General features: G+C 48.1%; 1 protein-coding gene and 1 pseudogene across 1 annotated transcript; both read left to right on the forward strand.

Annotated features, from left to right (window-relative positions):
* The first annotated feature begins 2209 nt into the window (after positions 1-2209).
* LOC148592556 (TATA element modulatory factor pseudogene) lies at positions 2210-4481 on the forward strand (annotated as a pseudogene).
* Positions 4482-5386: 905 nt separating this feature from the next.
* LOC148592557 (uncharacterized) lies at positions 5387-13315 on the forward strand. The gene is given in 7 exon segments (XM_088534413.1): positions 5387-5458; positions 8684-8985; positions 9037-9586; positions 11139-12095; positions 12097-12257; positions 12259-12350; positions 13152-13315. Coding segments are annotated over 7 exon segments (2298 nt in total).
* The last annotated feature ends 7731 nt before the right edge of the window (positions 13316-21046 follow it).

The following is a 21046-nucleotide window of genomic DNA, read 5'->3' on the forward strand; positions in this document are numbered from 1 at the left end:
CTTCGTGCCTTGGTGCAAGTGATGTTCTGCGCACCCCTCGGTGCAAGTGATTTTCAGGGAAACAATCATAGAATCATAGAATGCTTAAGGTTGGAAGGGACCTCTAGAGGTCATCTAGTCCAACCCCCCTGCACACGCAGGGTCACCTAGAGCACGTGGCACAGGACTGCATCCAAGTGGGTTTTGAAGATCGCCAGAGAAGGAGACTCCACAACCTCTCTGGGCAGCCTGTTGCAGTGCTCTGTCACCCTCACTGTTAAGAAATCTTTCCTTAAGTTCACATGGAACTTTTGGTGTTTCAGTTTGTGGCCATTACCTGTAGTTCTGTCGGTGGCCACCACTGAAAAGAGGCCAGCACCATCCTCCTCACTGCCTCCCTTGGGGTACTTATAGACACTGATTAGATCCCCTCTCAGCCTTCTCTTCTCCAGGCTGAACAGGCCCAGCTCCCTCAGCCTCTCCTCATAGGGCAGATGATCCAGGCCCCTGATCATCCTCATAGCCCTGCGCTGGACTCTCTCCAGCAGCTCCACATCCCTCTTGTACTGTGGAGCCCAGAACTGGACACAATACTCCAGATGTGGCCTCACCAGGGCTGAGTAGAGGGGCACAATCACCTCCCTCGACCTGCTGGAGACGCTCTTCTTAATGCAGCCCAGGATCCCATTGGCCTTCTTGGCCACGAGGGCACACTGCTGCCTCATGGTTATCTTGTCATCCACCATGACACCCAGGTCTTTCTCTGCAGAGCTGCTCTCCAGAAGGTCGGTCCCCAGCCTGTACTGGTGTCTGGGGTTATTCCTCCCCAGGTGCAGAACCTTGCACTTGGCCTTGTTGAATTCCATGAGGTTTTTCACCGCCCAGTTGTCCAGTCTGTCCAGGTCCCTCTGGATGGCAGCGCAGCCCTCTGGGGTATCAGCTACTCCTCCCAGTTCCGGATCATCAGCAAGCTTGCTGAGGGAGCACTCTGTGCCTTCATCCAGGTCACTGAGGAATAAATTGAACAGGACTGGACCAGGGACTGATCCCTGGGGGACCCCGCTAGCTACAGGCCTCCAACTAGACTCTGCACTGCTGATCACCACCCTCTGAGCTCTGCCATCCAGCCAGTTCCTAATCCACCTCAAGAAGCCATGCATTTCAGTGCAGGTGATGATCCACACACCTCAGGGTGGGGGGGAAATATGTGCTCCTTTTATGCCCCCGTTCTTAAAGAGTCTGTCCCTTTCTGTGTGCTCTGGTGCTCCTCTTTCCCCAACTCGAGTGTAAGCGCCACTCCGTAGACACTGCTGAGCATGGTTTGTCTCGTGCTGATGGAGATAAAACACCTGGAGCTGATACCACAGTCCTCCCAGAAGCAGGATGCCAAGCCCAAGAAGTCGTAAATTGTATGGATATAAGATATCCCAGTCTTCTCGGTGACAGGATGCCAGGGCCAAGGAGTCGTAAATTGTATGGAGATATCCCAGTCCTTCTAGAGACGGGATGTCAAGGTGTAAAGTGCATAGAAATAAGACATCTCGAGCTGATAGATGGGATGCCTAGGTCAAGAAGTCCTAAATGGTATAGCAACAATGTCGAGACAAACACAATCCAAAACAGTCTTCTGTAAGACAGAAGGCAGAGTTACTAAATACCTTCTTTGCTTCTGTCTTTACTGCTAAGGCTAGTCCCCATGAACTACAGAGCCCAGAGACGAGAGAGAAAATCGGGAGAGAGAAAGAATTTCCGCTGGTCAAGGAGGACTGGGTTAGAGATTATTTAGGCAAACTGGACACCTATAAATCTATGGGCCCGGATGGGATGCACCCAGTAGTGCTGAGGGAATTGGTGGGTATTATTGCTAAGTCACTCTCCATCTTCAAAAGGTCATGGAGAGCAGGGGAGGTGCCTGAGGACTGGAAGAAAGCCAACGTCACTCCAGTCTTCAAAAAAGGCAAGAGGGAGGACCCAGGAAAGTATGGGTCAGTCAGCCTCACCTCTGTCCCAGGAAAGGTGATGGAACAGCTCATCCTGGAGACCATCTCTAGGCATGTCAAGGAAAAGAAGGTGATCAGGAGTAGTCAGCATGGATTCACCAAGGAGAAGTCATGTTTAGTGATAGTGATTTGCTTCTCCCTAGTGATTGTCAACAGATTGCGAAATTGATTTTGACACCTGATCAGTTGCTACTGTGGGAAAGACAGTGGGCGGCCCACGCAGCACGCGAATGTGCCATACCTCGGCCTCAAGGAGATCCGCTGGTCAGGGGCCGTATGGCACTATTGACACACAAATGCGATATCCTGCCATCCTGTTAAGGCTGGTGACGCAAACTGCCCTATCGGCCTTTATGTCCTTACCTGAGGAGAAGAAAGGCCCTTCCTTCGTGGGAATTAAGCAGGGTATGAACGAGTCCTTTGGTGAATTCGTTGACCGCTTGCTTAAGGCCTTGGAGGAAATGGATACGCTAGATGAGAAAACAAGGAAACTTATGGCTCAATCCTTGGCAGTTGAGAATGCTAATAAGCGCACCAGGGATGTTCTGGTCACTTTGCCACAAGGGGTTTCGCTCGAGGAGATGCTTGAAGAACTTGCCCGTCGGGGTGTGGGAAACCCAGGAGCATTTTTAGGGGCTCAGGTAGAGCAGGCATTGCTTGATTCAGCGGCACAGCAAGCCCAAGCATTTCGTGTCTTAGCCGCTGCACTACAACCTTTGGTGGGCTGGAGAGGAAACCAAGGAAAGAGGGAAAACGCAAACGGCCCTAAGTGCTTTAGGTGTGGAAGGAGGGGTCATATCCGAAAAAACTGTAGTGAAGGGCGAGTTTGGTGTCCTCGATGCCAGAATAACACCCATGCTAAACTAGAGAAGACGGAAACACAGTTATTGAATACTAGTAAAGAAAAGGCACGGCTGGAGGAAGCTTATGATAACCTTAAAGATGAAATCCTTAGAATGAAGGAAGAGAGCAATGGCATTTCATCCCTTAAAGAGGAGTTCACTCAGCGAATAGCAGATGCTGAAAAGAAGCTCCAGCTTGCATGCAAAGAAAGGGATGCAGCTAAAAAGGAAGTAAAGAATGTTAAAAAAGAATTGGCTACTAGACTTAATTGTAATGAAACAGCTGAATTACTGAAAGAAAAAGATGAGCAAATCAAAGGATTAATGGAAGAAGGAGAAAAGCTTTCTAAACAGCAGTTGCACAATTCCAACATTATTAAGAAACTAAGAGCAAAGGAGAAAGAGAGAAAATGCTAACACAAAACAGAACAAAAAGATTAAGGAACTGGAAGAGGAATTGCAGCATTTAAAACAGGTACTTGATGGCAAAGAGGATCTTGAGAAGCAGCATCGAGACAGTACTAAACAACTGAACAGTGTTGTAGAGCGACAAGAAAAGGATCTTAATAAGCTTCAGGCAGAGGTGGAAGATCTTGAAGAAAGGAACAGAAGTGTCCAGGCAACACTTAACAGTGCTTACAAGGAACTTGCAGATCTTCATAAAGCTAATGCCACAAAGGACAGTGAGGCACAAGAGGCAGCCCTAAGTCGGGAAATGAAGGCAAAGGAAGAACTTGGTTTAGCTTTGGAGAAGGCCCAGGATGAGGCACGGCAGCAACAAGAAGCTTTGGCGATTCAGGTGGCAGACCTGCGGCTAGCGCTGCAACGTGCAGAACAACAGGCAGAAAGAAGGGAGGACTACTTACATCAGGAAATCAGTGAACTACAACAGAGACTGCAAGAAGAGGAGAGTCGGAACCAAGAACAGAGTCAAAGTGTTATATCTGCTACTCGGCCACTGCTCCGGCAGATAGAAAATTAGCAAGCCATGCTGGGAGTGCAAACCTCCTCATGGGAAAAATTGGAAAAGAATCCTTCCAACAGACTTGGTGAATCTCAAGCCCTTTTGGCAGCAGCTGCCGAAAGAGAACGGGCTGCAACAGAAGAACTTCTTTCTACTAAAGTTCAGATGTCTTCTACTGAATCCCAGAATAGTCTTTTAAGGCAATAACATGCTCGTCTCCAGGCTCAACTAGAAGGGGAGAGAAACAGACTGAAGAAAATGGAAAATGAGAACAGTAGATACGAGGTTGAACTGGAAGGTCTCAAAGATGAGTATGCAAAAACCCTTGAGGAGGCAAGAGGGGAAAAGGAATGGTGTAATAGAAATGTTACCCACAATACGGGAACTATCCAGCCTAGGAAGGTTCCCACCGGGTGGTTTTTGATATGTGGGAACCGAGCTTGGGCTGGCATTCCGTCCCAGCCTATGGGTGGGCCTTGCACATTTGGTCACCCTAGTATGATGTGGCCACATGGCCCTCCGGGGAACAGCAAGACCCTGTTAAGGCAATCAAAAGGAGCAGCGAACTCTCTTAGCTCAGAATGTGAGGATAGTGTTGATCTCTGGAGCACTTGGGAGGTTGTAGCAGCGTCCTTCTTCGTCCCCGGGGTATCAGCCGCGCGGGCACACCGAAATATTGAGCTCCTTGCCTGCTAGGCCTTGAAACAAGTGAATGCAACCAGTACTGTGCTTAGTGAATTGTCGTATGACTTGTCTCAGGTACAACATGCTGAGCTGCAAAACCGTGCCGCTATTGATTTCCTGCTTCTTGCTCATGGACATGGGTGTCAGGATTTCTATGGGATGTGCTGTATGGACTTGCAGGATCACTCGGCAGCCATCCATCGGCAACTCCACGACTTGATCAAACATACGGAGAAAGTAACAAAGGATGTGGGATTTTTCGGTCTAGACGGACTAACGGACTGATTAGGAATTGGGGGATGGATAAAATCGTTGATGAAATCGCTGTTAATGTTGTTACTATGGGGACTGTTGCTTGTAGTTGGCTTAATGATTGCTTGTACCTGTTTGCGCGCTTTAATGTCACGTTTGTTAACTGCTTTTTCACGCAATCCGAATCTGACACCTCAAGGCTGGCTTGCTTCCCGGGGTCACCTAATCTAAAGAAAAAGGGGGAATTGTAGAGGAATGGTTAGAGAGCCACGGATGTGGCTGTCCAGCAGGCCTGCTCAATTCCAGCCTTCAGGTTTCAGTGAAAGAACAAAGGGACTGCTAACTAGGAGATAAGGAAGTAGACCAAGGTCAGAGGGAATAAAAGAGCTGTTGAACTAAAAGGATGAGCTAAACAAGTAAGGGGGGCTGTAAGGGTCTTAGTTAGATCATTGTCTACCAATTAGGAGCCTGTGTAATTACATCACTAACTGCTAGAATCATATAAATGTACTGCATGTAAGCTAATATACGAAGTCAGTTCCAGCTTCTATGAAGTTGCTGTCTGGCATTCCTGACCCGCTCCAAGCCGCAACATCATTATGCAAGGAATATAGCATATAATATTGCAAATAGAAGTAATAGCGCTAATAACAGTTCCTGTAGCCATGGCCAACCCCACGACCATCATCCGAATGGAGTCCAACCACCATCCACTCTCAATTGATGAGTCAGATCCTGTAACGTCTGGACCTGGGCATGCATAGACGTAGCGTGGTCACTTAGAGTCATGCAGGACATGCCCCCTGCCTCCTCACACCTGTGGCCATGAATAAGCAGAAGCATATTTGTTGCAGCGAGGTTGCATGCCAAGCTGAGTCTACATCTACCAACAATGACAACAAAGATGTCGTTGTAGCACTGCTGGATTTTACTAGTCAGCATCCGGGCCTGCATAGGATATTCAATGCTAGCACGGCAGCAATCCCCGGAGCCATGCCTTCAAGCAATGATGTTCTTGCATCTCTCTCTCTCTCTCTCTCTCAACCCCTCCCTCCCTCCCTCCCCGCCCCCCCCCCCTCCCTCCCTCTCTCTCTCTCTCTCTTTTTTTTTTTTTTTTTTTATAAATCAGAACCTGGCCTGTAAAATGGTAAGTTGCCCTACCATGCAGGGTGGTGCAAGCAGTCCAGCGGGCCTATCTGCGAGTTAGCAGAGTTAGCATAAGCAATTTTCAGGCAAGTTAAGAAAACCAATGTCACGTCAGTCTTCAAAAAAGGCAGGAAGGAGGACCCAGGCAACTACAGGCCAGTGAGCCTCACCTCCGTCCCCGGAAAAGTGATGGAACAGTTCATACTGGTCGTTGTCTCCAGGCACATGGAGGACAGGAAGGTGCTCAAGAGTAGTCAGCATGGATTCACCAAGGGGAAATCTTGCTTGACTAACCTGATAGCCTTCTATGATGGAATGACCAGCTGGATAGATGAGGAGAGTGCAGTGGATGTCATCTATCTCAACTTCACCAAGGCTTTTGACATCGTCCCTCACAACATCCTCCTGGGCAAGCTCTGGAAGTGTGGGATAGATGAGTGGACAGTGACGTGGATTGGCTGGATGTCAGAGCTCAGAGGGTGGTGATCAGCAGTGCTGAGTCTAGTTGGAGGCCTGTAGCTAGCGATGTCCCTCAGGGGTCAGTCCTTGGTCCAGGCCTGTTCAATTTATTCATCAATGACCTGGATGAAGGCACAGAGTGCTCCCTCAGCAAGTTTGCTGATGATCCGGAACTGGGAGGAGTAGCCGATACCCCAGAGGGCTGCGCTGCCATCCAGAGGGACCTGAAAAGACTGGACAACTGGGCGGTGAAAAACCTTGTGAAATTCAACAAGGCCAAGTGCAAGGTTCTGCATCTGGGGAGGAATAACCCCAGGCACCAGTACAGGCCGAGGACCGACCTTCTGGAGAGCAGCTCTGCAGAGAGGGACCTGGGTATCATGGTGGATGATAAGTTGACCATGAGGCAGCAGTGTGCCCTCGTGGCCAAGAAGGCCAATGGGATCCTGGGGTGCATTAAGAAGAGCGTCTCCAGCAGGTCGAGGGAGGCGATCCTGCCCCTCTACTCAGCCCTGGTGAGGCCACATCTGGAGTGTCCAGTTCTGGGCTCCACAGTACAAGAGGGATGTGGAGCTGCTGGAGAGAGTCCAGCGCAGGGCTACGAGGATGATCAGGGGCCTGGATCATCTGCCCTATGAGGAGAGGCTGAGGGAGCTGGGCCTGTTCAGCCTGGAGAAGAGAAGGCTGAGAGGGGATCTAATCAGTGTCTACAAGTACCTCAAGGGAGGCAGTGAGGATGGTGCTGGCCTTTTTTCACTGGTGGCCACCGACAGAACTAGAGGAAACAACTGGAAACTGAAGCATCAAAAGTTCCACAGGAACTTAAGGAAAAATTCCTTAACAGTGAGGGTGACAGAGCCCTGGAACAGGTTGCCCAGAGAGGTTGTGGAGTCTCCTTCTCTGGAGATTTTCAAAACCCGCTTGGACGCAGTCCTGCGCCACATGTTCTAGGTGACCCTGCTGGAGCAGGAGGGTTGGGCTAACATAAGTAATAAAGCTAACAAGGTTTTATGGCATTTGACCCCGTTCGTGTCTTAATCTCACTCTTGGGATTGTATTGAAACCTCTCCCAATACTGGATCGGGACATTTTTATTGGCGTCATGGACAGGATCCCTGGAGACGAGAGTGCCGTGCTACCTTGTTGTGAAACTTTTATTTTAGTGTAAACTGTGTTCTCCTGGGAGCGTATAGGGGAAACTTGGATATTAAGGTGTGACTCTCTCAGAACGATAACCCCTTTCTGCTTGTGATAATGTGCCCTCCTAGTTTGAAGGAATTGAGAAATTATATGATCTTTTAGAGGTGCAGCGATCCCACCCTTCACCCGAACGACAAGATTGGGCAAAGAACCATAGGTTTTACCCACAGAGTGTGGTAGACAGGATAAGAGTATTGCAGAAAGAGGCTAAGTTTAAGAGGGGTGTTGCAGATTACTACACTGTTACAGATAGGTAGGGTCCGGCGGCCGGAAGATATCGTGCTGTACGGAAAGGTAGAGCCCCTAATAGCCAATAGTGTTAGTTTATGATGTAAGCAGACGGATGTGACGTTGTAAACCTTAGCTATATAACACCTTGCTACCCCTCAATAAACGCCATTTGCCGTCTACCACACTGGTGTCAGCGTGCTGATGGCCCGAGCAGCCTGGGGGTGGTCGCCGTGCCGTTCCTGAACCAGGTTGCCACGCCGCTTGAACGGCAACAAGTGGTGCTGAAAGCCGGGAGCATCGCCTGGACGGGTGAACGGCGGCCGGAGCGGCAGGACCAGCCCGGCGGGGAGGACGCTCCCGGACGAACAAGGAGGATGGAAGCCCTTGTGAAGGTCGTATCGCAGTTATATAAATATTGGGGGATTGATTGTAAGCCAAAAGATTTTACTCTCGCTGTTGCGAGGCTTTTAAAAATTAAGGTTATAGACCAGCCGGTGGATATCCTCCACCCTGAGGTGTGGGACAAATGTACTAAGGCGTTAGCCGAGGAGACGATGTCTTCGGGTCGTGGGAAAAACCTTAAGGCTTGGGGAAAAGTTGTACAGGCGTTGCAGAAAGCTATGAAAGAGCAGGAGACCTGGGCGGCGGTACAGGACTGTTTGTTGGCCACCCCGAAAAAGGGAGTCGGGGCAGCCGCACAGACTCTGCACCCCCCAGATGATGGCAATTCTGCTGAGCCTAAAGGTCAGCAAGAGGGTGATACGTCCCCTCAATCCCCGAACCCTGTCCCACTTACAGAGGAGCAAAAACAGCCGAAATCCGTTTGGAGCGAGCTAGCCGAGGAAGCTAGAAATATCGAAAAGAAGTCAGACCATGGAGACACCTGGGTCAGACCACTGCCCTATGCCCCTGAAAATGGCGCTGAGCCTCAAGGAGAAGGGTGGGGCGAGGATGCTCCTGGCGGGAACAGACAGAAACCGTTAGATAAGAAAGAGGGGGAGAAGAACAAGAACAGCCGAGAACCGTTAGATAAGCAGGTGGGGGAGGACAACAAGAAGGAGAAAAGCGGCGGGGGTGACCGGTCAGGTGAGGGAGGTCCGAGTGAGGGGCCGAGAACCGATCAGAGTGGACATTTCAAAAAACGCCGAAGCCCAACAAAAAAGTACCGGAGCCCGGAAGTGACCAGTCAGTCGAGTTCCGACTCCGGCTCCGACACTAGTCAGGACGAGTGGCCCACAACTGATTCAAACTTAAGGAAGGAGAAAAAGAAGGTAAACAGAATTAAGAGCCAAAGAACTAAAAGCCAAAATATTCCCATTCGAATTAAAGAAAAAACGCAAAAGGAAGAAACCCCTCTCACGGACTGGAGGGAAATAAAGATCGCGTGTGCCGAGTGGGCCCCATCGGCCGCGCTAGCGTTCCCGGTCCGGGTGACGGAGGCAGGACAGAGAGTCTACTCACCGATAAACCCTAAGGATGTGCAAACGATTGTTAAGGCAATTGCGGATAAAGGGATTAATTCTGCCATGGTTTCAACCCTCATAGATGGTATCTTCGGGGGGGACGATATGCTCCCATTTGATATAAAACAAACTTGTAGGCTAATCTTTGATGCAGCAGGGATGATCGTTTTCAGACAAGAATGGGAAGACAACTGTACAAAGTATTTAGCCCAAGTAACTGGGGCAGATCATCCATTACACGGCTCCAGCCTGCAGCGGTTAATGGGTAAAGATCCAACAATGATTACCCCCCAGGTGCAGGTCCATGGCATGCGGGCCCATGAGGTTATGACAACTACTCGTGCGGCCAGAGAAGCTATTCGCACAGCCTGTAGAGTTGTTGCCAGACCATCGCCATGGTCCTCAATAAAGCAAAGTGAAAGTGAGAGCTTTACACAATTTGTAGATCGTCTCCAAGCAGCGGTCGACTCTTCGGCCCTGCCTACGGAGGCAAAAAGCCCGGTCGTAGCGGAATGTTTACGCCAACAATGCAATTCCGCAACCAAAGAAATCTTGCGATCATTGCCGGCGGGGGCAAGTATCGCAGACATGATTAAGCATGTTGCAAAGGAAGAGCATCTGACCCCAATTCAGGCGGCTGTTCATGCCGCAATAGCCAACGTAATGGCTTGTTCTAAATGTGGCCAGGCAGGCCATGTTGCAGTAAACTGCCCTTGGCTGGGGGACTCGCTGGCAGCGCTCCCCCCATGCCAAGATCGACCCAAAGGTCACTGTCAGGAAAGATGGCAGAGTCAAGTGGTGCCCGCTTAAGTCTATTAAACCAGACCTTCAAGATAAAACTAATGAAAATTGTGAGTTTCTGTTCACAGGACCGGATCATCGGACGCCCCCGTAACCCGTACGCCCCGGTGACAGGCGTCCCGCCCGAGCCTGCGAGTTCCATGCCGACCGAATCCAGAAAACAACAAAACAGCCTCCGCAAGAGGGGGCCGCGATGCCTTTGGATTATCTTAATTTTGCAGCTTGTCACTATAGGACAGGTAGAGTCACATCAGCCCTTTAAATGGGTACCTGAACAGATGGAACAATCTCGAGCGATTAGTACAGAAGTAACTACAGGGTCACCAGTTTTCAGTGCCATGCCTTGCCAACCAGCACCCATTGAACCCTGTTCCAAACGCAGCTGGTACGAAAATTGGTTCACCGGTTCGCTATGGTTAACCACCCTGTATATTGAATAAGCTTATGCCGTTTTTCAAGAGTCGGCTAGAGAAGGTTAACATCATGTTAGTAGAACGCCGACAACGGCTTTAAGAATATATCCACTCAGTATTATCCCCAAGTTATACCAAGGTGCACCCTATTCCTATACCGCGGTATTACCTGTCATCCTCTACCTTCTACGTGCCTTCTTCTTTGTGCCTTATGTTTTTATGTCAAGTTTATGATATATAATCTTAAGATTGTTATAAACTATAAGAATAGAATAATAATAAGAGTAAGTAATAAGGATAAGGTAATAATGACAATAGGTAAGAGTAAGATAATAATAAGATAGCAATAAGAATAAGATAATAATGAGAATAAGTAATTAGATAAGAATAAGTAAGAATAAGATAGTCATATTTTAGCTAGTTTTGTTATGCATAGGGAGGGGGGAGATGTTGCAGATTACTACACTGTTACAGATAGGTAGGGTCCGGCGGCCGGAAGATATCGTGCTGTACGGAAAGGTAGAGCCCCTAATAGCCAATAGTGTTAGTTTATGATGTAAGCAGACGGATGTGACGTTGTAAACCTTAGCTATATAACACCTTGCTACCCCTCAATAAACGCCATTTGCCGTCTACCACACTGGTGTCAGCGTGCTGATGGCCCGAGCGGCCTGGGGGTGGTCGCCGTGCCGTTCCTGAACCAGGTCGCCACGCCGCTTGAACGGCAACAGAGGGGGAAAGGAAAAGCTGTAATTTGTGCAGTGCTGGGAGCGAGCCTGGCAGCTGTGGTGGAAGAGAGAAAGCAGCTTTGTCAAGCTGATACTGTAATAGATTCCCTGCAAGTGGCAGTAAACACTCTGCAGGAACAGTTAAAGGAGAACAAACAATTGTTGGAGGAGGAAAGGAACCAAAGCATGATATTAAAGAAAGAGTTGAGGAATCAACTTTGGAGGGAAGTAGATACTCCATCAGAAGTAGGAATGACGTGTGCAGAGAAAGGGATATGGCAAATTTATCCCCAGGGAGATTTACAGAAGGCCAAAGAAGCTGCAGAAAGCCCCTCCCATATATGTCCACTGATTAAAACAGAGTATGTGTACAAGGACAACAGTGATGACTGTCCTCGGGTTATCACCAAAGAAGTCCCACTCACTGCAACTGAATTAGCAAAGCTGAGAAAAGATTTTGCAAGAGCTGCAAAAGAATCAGAGACGGAGTATGTGTGGAGAGTGTCTTTGTCAGGAGGGGATGGAATCTTGTCAGAGAAAGAAGCAGAAGGATATTGGGGTCCAGGTGTGTTTCTGACTACCGGCGACCACCAAGCCCCATGGTCATTGACTCAGAGAGCTGCATATTGGGCCAGAGGGCTGCACCCCTTGGAAAGGGGAGATCCCCTTGCCATAACAGGGATGGTGGATCAGTTAGTGGAAAGCATGCAAAAGGCAGCCTGTCTCCAGATGATGTATGATTGGGAGCTGAAGCCCAGCCAGGGTTCCCCAATGATGTTGCCTGTGGACCCAGAGAGGATGACTCCCCTGATACGAGGACTTTCTGACTCCCTGAAACCCATTGGAATTCAATTACAAGGGAGGATTCAAAACATCCCCGATGGAGAAAGAATTAAGGCTGCTCTGGAGGGGATAGCGACTCCTGGCTATCAGTGGCCAAGGAGGAAAGTATGCATATAGGGGGGAGGTAGCCCAGGAGTTGATTAATTTTGGGAGAAAATACGGCCCTGTTGGTGGATTGGCCCAAAGAACTGAAACCAGGGTCATACAGGCTGCAGAATGGGCTAGTGGGTGGCAATCACCTCCCAGGAAGCGCCAAGACTTGGGGTCGATCCGAGATCATAATTCCAGGAAAGAGAGAGAGACCCCTAACTCGACAGGGGCTGTGGCAGATAGGGCTTCAAAAAGGTGTCCCGATCCACTGTCGGGGGAGGTTTCGATATGATCCCAAGAGCGAGATTAAGACACAAACGGGGTCAAATGCCATACAACCTTGTAAGTTTGGTTCTCATAAGCGCGATAGGCCAGAGAGAAAAAGAAGAGAAAAGGAAGGAAAAGATAAGCAATCAGGAGAGATGCAGCAAGATTATAGTTACCACCACCACCAGTCCAGCTAAGTGTCGTTGGCTCTGCTTTGGTGCAGGTACAGGTGCCTTGGTGCCTCGGTGCAGGTGATGTTCCACACCCCTCGGTGCGAATGATGTTCAGGGAAAGAAGCCATGCATCTCGGTGCAGGTGATGATCTACACACCTCGGCGGGGGGGGGGGGGGGGGAAATACGTGCTCCTTTTATGCCCCCGTTCTTAAAGAGTCTGTCCCTTTCTGTGTGCTCTGGTGCTCCTCTTTCCCCAACTCGAGTGTAAGCGCCACTCCGTAGACACTGCTGAGCATGGTTTGTCTCATGCTGATGGAGATAAAACACCTGGAGCTGATACCACAGTCCTCCCAGAAGCAGGATGCCAAGCCCAAGAAGTCGTAAATTGTATGGATATAAGATATCCCAGTCTTCTCGGCGACGGGATGCCAGGGCCAAGGAGTCGTAAATTGTATGGAGATATCCCTGTCCTTCTAGAGACGGGATGTCAAGGCGTAAAGTGTATAGAGATAAGACACATTGAGCTGAGAGATGGGTTGCCTAGGTCAAGAAGTCCTAAATGGTATAGCAACCATGTCGAGACAAACATAAACCAAAACAGTCTCTTACAAAAGGTATTCCCCAGGATTCGATGGACGGACTCTCGACCAAAAAATTAGAACAACTAGTGCAGGAATGGTCAGGGCAAAGGGCTGTTTTCAGACCAGCCCTCACTGCCCCCCCACCTTTAATAGACCTTGAGGAGGAGCCAGCTAAGAAGATAAAGATGGGAACCTAATCTATCCGCCCTCTGGAGGGTGAGAGGGGAGGCAGAGGATGGATGTTTGTAAGACAACTCACCTGCAATACAAAAGGAGATTTATTGATTACTGTTGCTGTAGGACCGAGGAAAAGACCAGTAACCTTTTCAATTGATACTGGAGCACAAATTACTGCTCTAATGCGGACCAAAGCAGAAGAATGTGGAATATCGATTCCATCTAGAAATCTAATTTTTTAAATGCCTTGGGAAAATTAATAAGATTCACACTAAATGGATCATTCCCTCTTTCTAACCCGAGAAATGAGTTTGTCTTTTGTTTCATTTCAGGAGGAAACAAGTGACTCAGATGCACCCATGAAAGATGTGAAGCAGATGCCGATTTTAATATAATTTGGTTAAAATGCTTATGTTATTTTTAATTACACTGTTTGGGGGATTTATCTATAAGAGTGAATTATCTGACCTCTGTTTTTCCTTCTTCCAGAGACAGGTGGTCCTTGATTGATAATAAGACTATATGATAATTTGGGGGATAAAGAGGTTGCCCGCGACAAGCGATCTGTTGAGCTTAATATAGGCAGAACAGAAAAGTGGGGGGAAAATGAGTGGCCTCCTGAAAGAATAATTAAGCATTATTGGCCTGCTACTTGGAATCCCAGTGAACCAATATCAGGGGCAAGAGAACCGACTTACAATTTGAACCGCATAATCCATTTGCAAGCAATTTTGGAAATTATTACTAATAAAACTGCCCATGCTATAGACCTTTTAACAATCTCAACAGATGCACACCGCAATCATTCAACACCGCATGGTTTTGGATTATTTACTATCTGAAGAGGGAGTATGTAGGAAACTAAATGTCTCCAATTTTTTCTTGGAAATAGACGATGTAGGTGAAGTAGTTCTTCAACTGACCGCGGATATTAGGAGATTAGCCCATGTTCCTGTTCAATCATGGAACGGCTGGAATGGTGATTTATGGTCTTGGTTACCAGAAGCACCCTGGGGAAAGCAGCTTTTATTTTATTTGTTATGTGCATTTGCCACCTTAATGTTTTTGCCATGTATCATCCCTTGTTTTATTCAATTAATCCAACACGTTGTATCTAATATGCAATTCCTATCTACTGTCTCACCTGATGATGTGAACCAGTTTGGTGTCATTCACCAATCAAAGCCAGCAGCTATATCAATTATTTAGTGAGCTAGAAGCTTCCAGGCCTAAACTATACATGCACTCTGGGCTGGGGGCATGGAAACTCCTTGTCTTGCTGCGTATCCAGATCCTGATCCCAGCGGACCAGGCTCAGACACCCGCACCACGACGGTCTGGATATTCAGCCTTGCCGAAGGGAAAAATTTCAAGAGAAAAGGCAAAATCCTTATAACTTTGTTAATATTTTTTATTTTGGGGCATTTGTTTTGATAACTGTTATGGTGGGAGATTGCCTTCTTTAGCTAACCCCTCCCCCGCCAAGCCGTAAACAAGCAAGCAATGTGATTTGGGACACTTGTCCTAACATCTTATATCACCCTTTCTTTTTTTTTTTTTTTTTTTTTTGTGGTAACCTCATTTTACAGGGATAGGTTGACTTTGTAATTATTTGAATCATCTTTCTTGAGAGTTAAGGTTTCAAAATGAGTCATTTTTTTGTAAAATGTCATTGAGTCGCCTGGCAGACAATAATGTCCAGAGTTTTATATGATGATGTATCTTTTGAATGTTTGAAAAAAAAAAAGCTATTAAGATACTGTTGTATGCGCTTCTTTTTTCTCTCTCTCTCTGTACTTTTATCTTTCACACCACCACAAAACAGTAATGTCGAGCCACGGGGGGGGGGGGGTACTGTGAGAGACTGTTATGGATTGTGTTTGTCTTGACATTGTTGACACACCATTCATACCTGAACAATGCCCCTGTATCTAGCCTCTGGGAAGACCAGCTCAAGACCCAAACAAGGACATTATCTCTCACCATTTACACTTAACCCTGGCATCTTATCTCTGGAAAGACTGTAATATCAGCTATCTACTTGGCCTCAGCATGCTGTCTCTGAAAAGATCAGCTCGAGACCTTACTCAGCAGTGCCCACCAGAGCAGCTCGCATTCCAGTCAGGTGAAGAGGAACATCAAAGCACACCGCGCGTATGACACAAACAACATGTACCAGAAAACTTCAAGAAAGTGGGAGGACTCTTTGAGAAGGGAGATATAAAAGAAGCATGTATTCCCTCCGCACCAAGGGCGGAGCATCACCTGCACAGGTGTGTGCAGAACATCACCTGCACCGGCGTGCACAGCCTTCTGTCCCTGAACATCACCTGCACCTGCACTGAGACACATATACCTGAACCGAAGTAGAGCCAATGACACTTAGCAGGACTGGTGGTGGTGGTAACTATCAACTTTTTGCCTCTCTCCCGCTTGCTTGCTTATCTTTCGTTCTTTTTCCCTTCTTCTTCTCTCTGTCCTATTGGGCTCATGAGAATAAAGCTAACAAGGTTGTATGGCATTTGACCCTGTTTGTGTCTTAATCTCACTCTTGGGATCATATCGAAACGTTCCCCGACACTGGATCGGGACAGGTGGTACTTCCCGGAGTAAGATAAAAGAACCGCAAAGCCTCCGCATTAGGGGCAATATGCATGCAAGCATCTGAGTGTAGCCAGTGGATTCCCCCAGGGTCCCATTCAATTTCCCCGTTAGCAGGGAAAATACTAAAGTTTTTTCCAGATTCATATGCTATAGTTGAGGTGGCTACCGCACAATTCACACGGGGGCGTCGACTCTTTGGTCAACCCTCTATTGTTGAGCACTCTGATTGCTTCATGTAGATGATCTACCCACTTTGTATATTTCCTGCCCCCCCCAATCTCCATAACTGCTGTTGCAATAGACTGTTCATCCGTTCCACCAGACCAGCCCCTTGAGGGTGATACGGCAGGTGATATGTCCAAGTTATGTGGCGATCGTTCACCCATTGTATCACCAGCTTATTTTTAAAGTGAGAGCCAGTATCTGATTGTATCTCTACAGGGGTACCATAATGCAGCTCTATGGTTTCTAGGCACTTGATGGTTGTGTGTGCATTGGCATATCAGCTGACGGTGGCCACCATGAGGCCTGAGTAAGTATCTACTGCCACACATACGTAATGTTGTCTTCAGTATTCGAGGAGTGGGCCAATATAATCCATCTGCCAAACCTCTCCTCCCACCGTCCCCCGCTTAATATGGCCTAAGGGTTGCGAGAATACCTCTCTGTTCTAGCAAGGAGCACATCTCACAGGCAGCATTTATTGCTTGTGCTATATTCTGAGACAGCCGGATACCTCGGTGCTGCGCTGTTCCGGATGGGCTCGGGATTCGGCAATAATCACGCCAGAAAGAGGTGACTACATAAAGCGTTTATTCAGGTGAAAGCACATAAAAGCAGCAAAGTATGGATAACTACTCATGAGGTGATACCTGCCAGCAGGATATTGGACCCAAACATCCTCTTGAGCTGGCAGATCAGAGAGAGAGAGATGCTGACCCGCAGAGACAGTGTAGGCCCCAGAGTTAGGAGTTTCTTCCTCCCCCTCTCCTCATTGCCCTCTCTATGCCCAGTGCATCCTGGCACATAGGGCCAGTACGACCCAGGAGGCAGGCTGGGGGCAGACAAACTCTGCATTTGAGACAAACTCAGACAAACTTGGTCTGTGTAGCGTGGTCACTGCTTGTGCGGCAGCGATCCCTGGAGCCAATGCCTTCGAGCAATGACGTTCTTGCATATCTCTTTTTTTTTTTTTTGGAACCTGGTCTGTAAAATGGTAAGCCACCCTACCATGCAGGGTGGCGTAAGCTGTCCAATGGGCCTACATGCGAGTTAGCATAAGCAATTTTCAGGCAAGTTCTGTGTACTTAGTCACAAGTTAATTATGCTAGCAGTCACTCATGCCAGCAGTAGGCCATTTGGCCTACATTCACCTCCTAGATGGCCCTCAGAGAGAGAGGTGGCCATCACTCACATCAAGGTCTGGCATGGCATGTGTCCCCACCGCTCAACACCTAATGGGTTGCAGCCAACAGCGGAGCTCGAGGTTCTTCTTGGTGGCAAACACAGAGGCCAACCCAGTCTTGCCCTTGACTATGGTAGGAGGTACTTAGACTTTTCAGCTGGTCATCAAGGTAGGGTCTCACTTGCCTCATGCAGTAGCAAGCCACTATTATGGTGACACATACACAGATTCTTGTTAAACATGGATAGCATACACAAAATCACAGCCTCTAATAATAATTACATTGTAAGCTCACATATTAGAGTCATTGAACACAGTCTGATTATAACTTTCATTACTTAGCATGTATTTACATGCTGTTCTAGAACACACACATCCTTTCCCTACATAAGCTAATGTGGTTTTACTATTACTCTGCGGATTGTTCCCGTAATGGCATCCGTCCTCTTTGGTATCAAAAGGAAAACATTGCTCGCCTTAAGGGCATCATCTTCGGGGGTTTGGGGGTGTGTAGAGCACAGAAAAACCTTCTCAATGGTGATGTTTGCAGTGGTCAGTACATAGGTGATGACTGTGCGGAGGCCCTGGTCATGGGTGAAGTTCACAGGTCTCCATCACGCTTGAAGCTGTCGCTCTTTCTCTGTGGTCGCGTCTCACACGATTTTTTCAGGGCTTGGTGGGGAGGACTCCGTTGTCTCTGTCTCTCAATATACCTGCAACGACACTCTGCACCCACGTCTGGGTGCAACTAAGAACAAAGGACACATTATTTTGCTCAATTCCTAGTGCTTGAAGCATGCCTAATGATCTCTACATGGGGTCGCCGGCCTTTCCATGCCCCTCATACTGGAGCTTGGCTGTCACTTCATTCTTGTATTCTATACTGAAGTTATTTCCCTAGTCTCTCTGCAAGGATACAAGTCAGAGTACGTCTCTCAATCCTCCTCCTCAGCATCTGGTTTGCTCATGGTGGGGGGGAAGGGGGTGGGGGCAGTCGTTTTAGTTCTCGAGGAATCAACGCCGTGTGAGGTGATCCACAGGGACCCTCTTCCTCTCTGGATCTCCGGTTATAGCAATGGTTACTGCTGGGAGTCATCGGCAGCTATTATTTCAGCCATTATGGGGACGTGAGTGTCTGGTGGAATGTACCACACCCTACCCCCAGGAAATCCCTGGAAAGGCCTTTCGGGTGATGCAACTTGGTATATATGGACAATGGTTACCAATGGTCCAGACACTAACTTAATTTTCTGGTCTGACAAATTTTTGATGCCCAATATCAAGTCTTTCTCTATACTCTGACTGGGGTTTAGCAAGAGCAGGTGTCTGATGGCGGTTCGCGGAGAATGCGCAAAACCTCCGCATTATGGGCAATATGTATGTGAACATCTGGACATAGCCAGCGGATTCCCCCAGGGTCCCATTCGAGTTCCCCATTATGGTTTAATACTAACCCTTCCTTAGCAGGGACGATACTAAAATCCGTTCCAGCTTTATATGCTATAGTCGAGGTTGCTACTGCACAATTCACACGGGGTATTCCTTTCATCAGGGTAAGGGGCATCGACTCTTTGGTCAACCCTCTATTGTTGAGCACTCTGATTGCTTCATGTAGATGATCTACCCACTTTGTATATTTTCCACCCCCCAATCTCCATAACTGCTGTTCATCCGTTCCACCAGACCAGCCCCTTGAGGGTGATACGGCAGGTGATATGTCCAAGTTATGTGGCGATCGTTCACCCACTGTATCACCAGCTTATTTTTAAAGTGAGAGTCATTATCTGATTGTATCTCTACAGGGGTACCATAATGCAGCTCTATGGTTTCTAGGCACTTGATGGTCGTGTGCGCATTGGCATATCAGCTGACGGTGGCCACCATGAGGCCTGAGTAAGTATCTACTGCCACACATACGTAATGTTGTCTTCAGTAATCGAGAAGTGGGCCAATATAATCCATCTGCCAAACCTCTCCTCCCACCGTCCCCCGCTTAATATGACCTAAGGGTTGTGAGAACACCTCTCTGTTTTAGCAGGGTGCACATCTCGCAGGCAGCAATTACTGCTTGTGCTATATTCTGAGACAGCTGGATGCCTCGTTGCTGTGCCCAGGATATAGTGGCTTCTCGCCCTCCATGGCCACTTTTCTCATGGGCCCACCGTGCCATGGCCTGTTCCTCTGTAATGCTCATTTCTACCCTCCGGATTTTAGCCAACTTGTCCGCCGCTGCATTTCCGAGTGCAGTTTCCGTGACCTGTGTCATATGTTCATCCACGTGGAAGACCCATACATCCCTGTCCTGCAGGGCCTTGTCAATTCTATCCCATTATTCCTTTCCCCATACTTCCTTTGATCCTATTCACCATTCATCCTTTTTCCATTTTGGGAGCCAGTGCACAAGCCCCTGTGCTACCGCCCAGGAATCGGTATATACATGGCAAATGTGATTGACAGGGGTAGCATTGATAGCCTGCCACACCGCTGCCAGTTCAGCTAATTGGCTACTGCCCTTTTCCCCTGTAATTACCAATCGAGTCTGTGTAGATGGATTATAGGCTACCGCTTTCCACTTTCCTTGCACTACACCGTTTCCATCAGTAAACCAGGCTGTTTGTCATTGTTCAGGCGTAAGCTGCTCATAGGGGACTCCCCACTTTCCTACCTGGAAGTTTTCTAGCTGTTGTGGGGGACTATCAGGAACTCCCTCTACCCTCTGTGACACCTGTTCATGCAAGGTATGGATAGCATGGGGCCCTGGCTTTGCCCTCTCCTGTATGTACCACTGCATCTTCATTATGGTGGCTTCTTGAGCATGCCCGATCTTATGGGTACCAGTGGGCCCTGTGGCCCAGGAAACTATGGGCGAAGGGGTCCGTACTATTACCTCATGACCCAGCATCCAAGCTTCAGTGTCCATGAGGGCCCAGTATACACTCAAAAGTTGTTTCTCAAATGTGGTATATCTTACTTCTGCATTGGAGAGCCGGCGAGACCAGAAACCCAATGGTCTGTGCCTACCGTCTTGCGGTTGCCACATACTCCACATTGTCACGTCGTCCTCAAGGGATACATGTATTTCTACTGGCCCGGCTAGGATGGGGTGAAGCTCCATGTATTCCTGGATTAGTAATTTTGATTTCTTGAATGCTTCCTGCTGAGCTCCACCCCATTCAAACTGGGCTTTCTTCCGGGTACACTTGTACAGTGGCCTCAGAACACTGGCTAGCCCGGGAAGGTAGGGACGCCAGAAACCCACGGTTCCCAGATATTGCTGTATCTGTTGTTTAGTTTCTGGGGTGGGCCAATCCCGAATGGAATTTCATACTTGTTCAGGTATTTCCTGTTTACCCAAATTCCACATAATGCCTAAGTATTTTAGGCTAGTAGCTGGTCCCTGTATTTTCTTTGAATTGATGGCCCAACCATCGGCCTTAAGGGCCTGTATGGTATGCATTAGTTGCTCGTCCACCGTTTCTTGATCTGGTCCTTGTATCAAAATGTCATCTATGTATTGGACCACCTGAACCTTCCTGGGCTGCAGCACTCCAGCAGCTTCAAGAGTCCGGTGTATCACTTGATGGCAATAGGTCAGGCTATGCTTATATCCCTGTGGCAATCGGGTAAATGTATATTGATTCCCATTCCATGTAAAAGCGAACTGATCCTGTGATCCTTGAGGTATTCGGATGGTAAAAAACGTGTTAGCTATATCAATAACAGCATACCAGGTCCCGCTATG

Source organism: Tinamus guttatus, unplaced genomic scaffold (genome assembly GCF_059628265.1).
Source record: "Tinamus guttatus ecotype Peru unplaced genomic scaffold, ASM5962826v1 Tinamus_guttatus_pri_ptg000556l, whole genome shotgun sequence".
NCBI lineage: Eukaryota > Metazoa > Chordata > Aves > Tinamiformes > Tinamidae > Tinamus > Tinamus guttatus.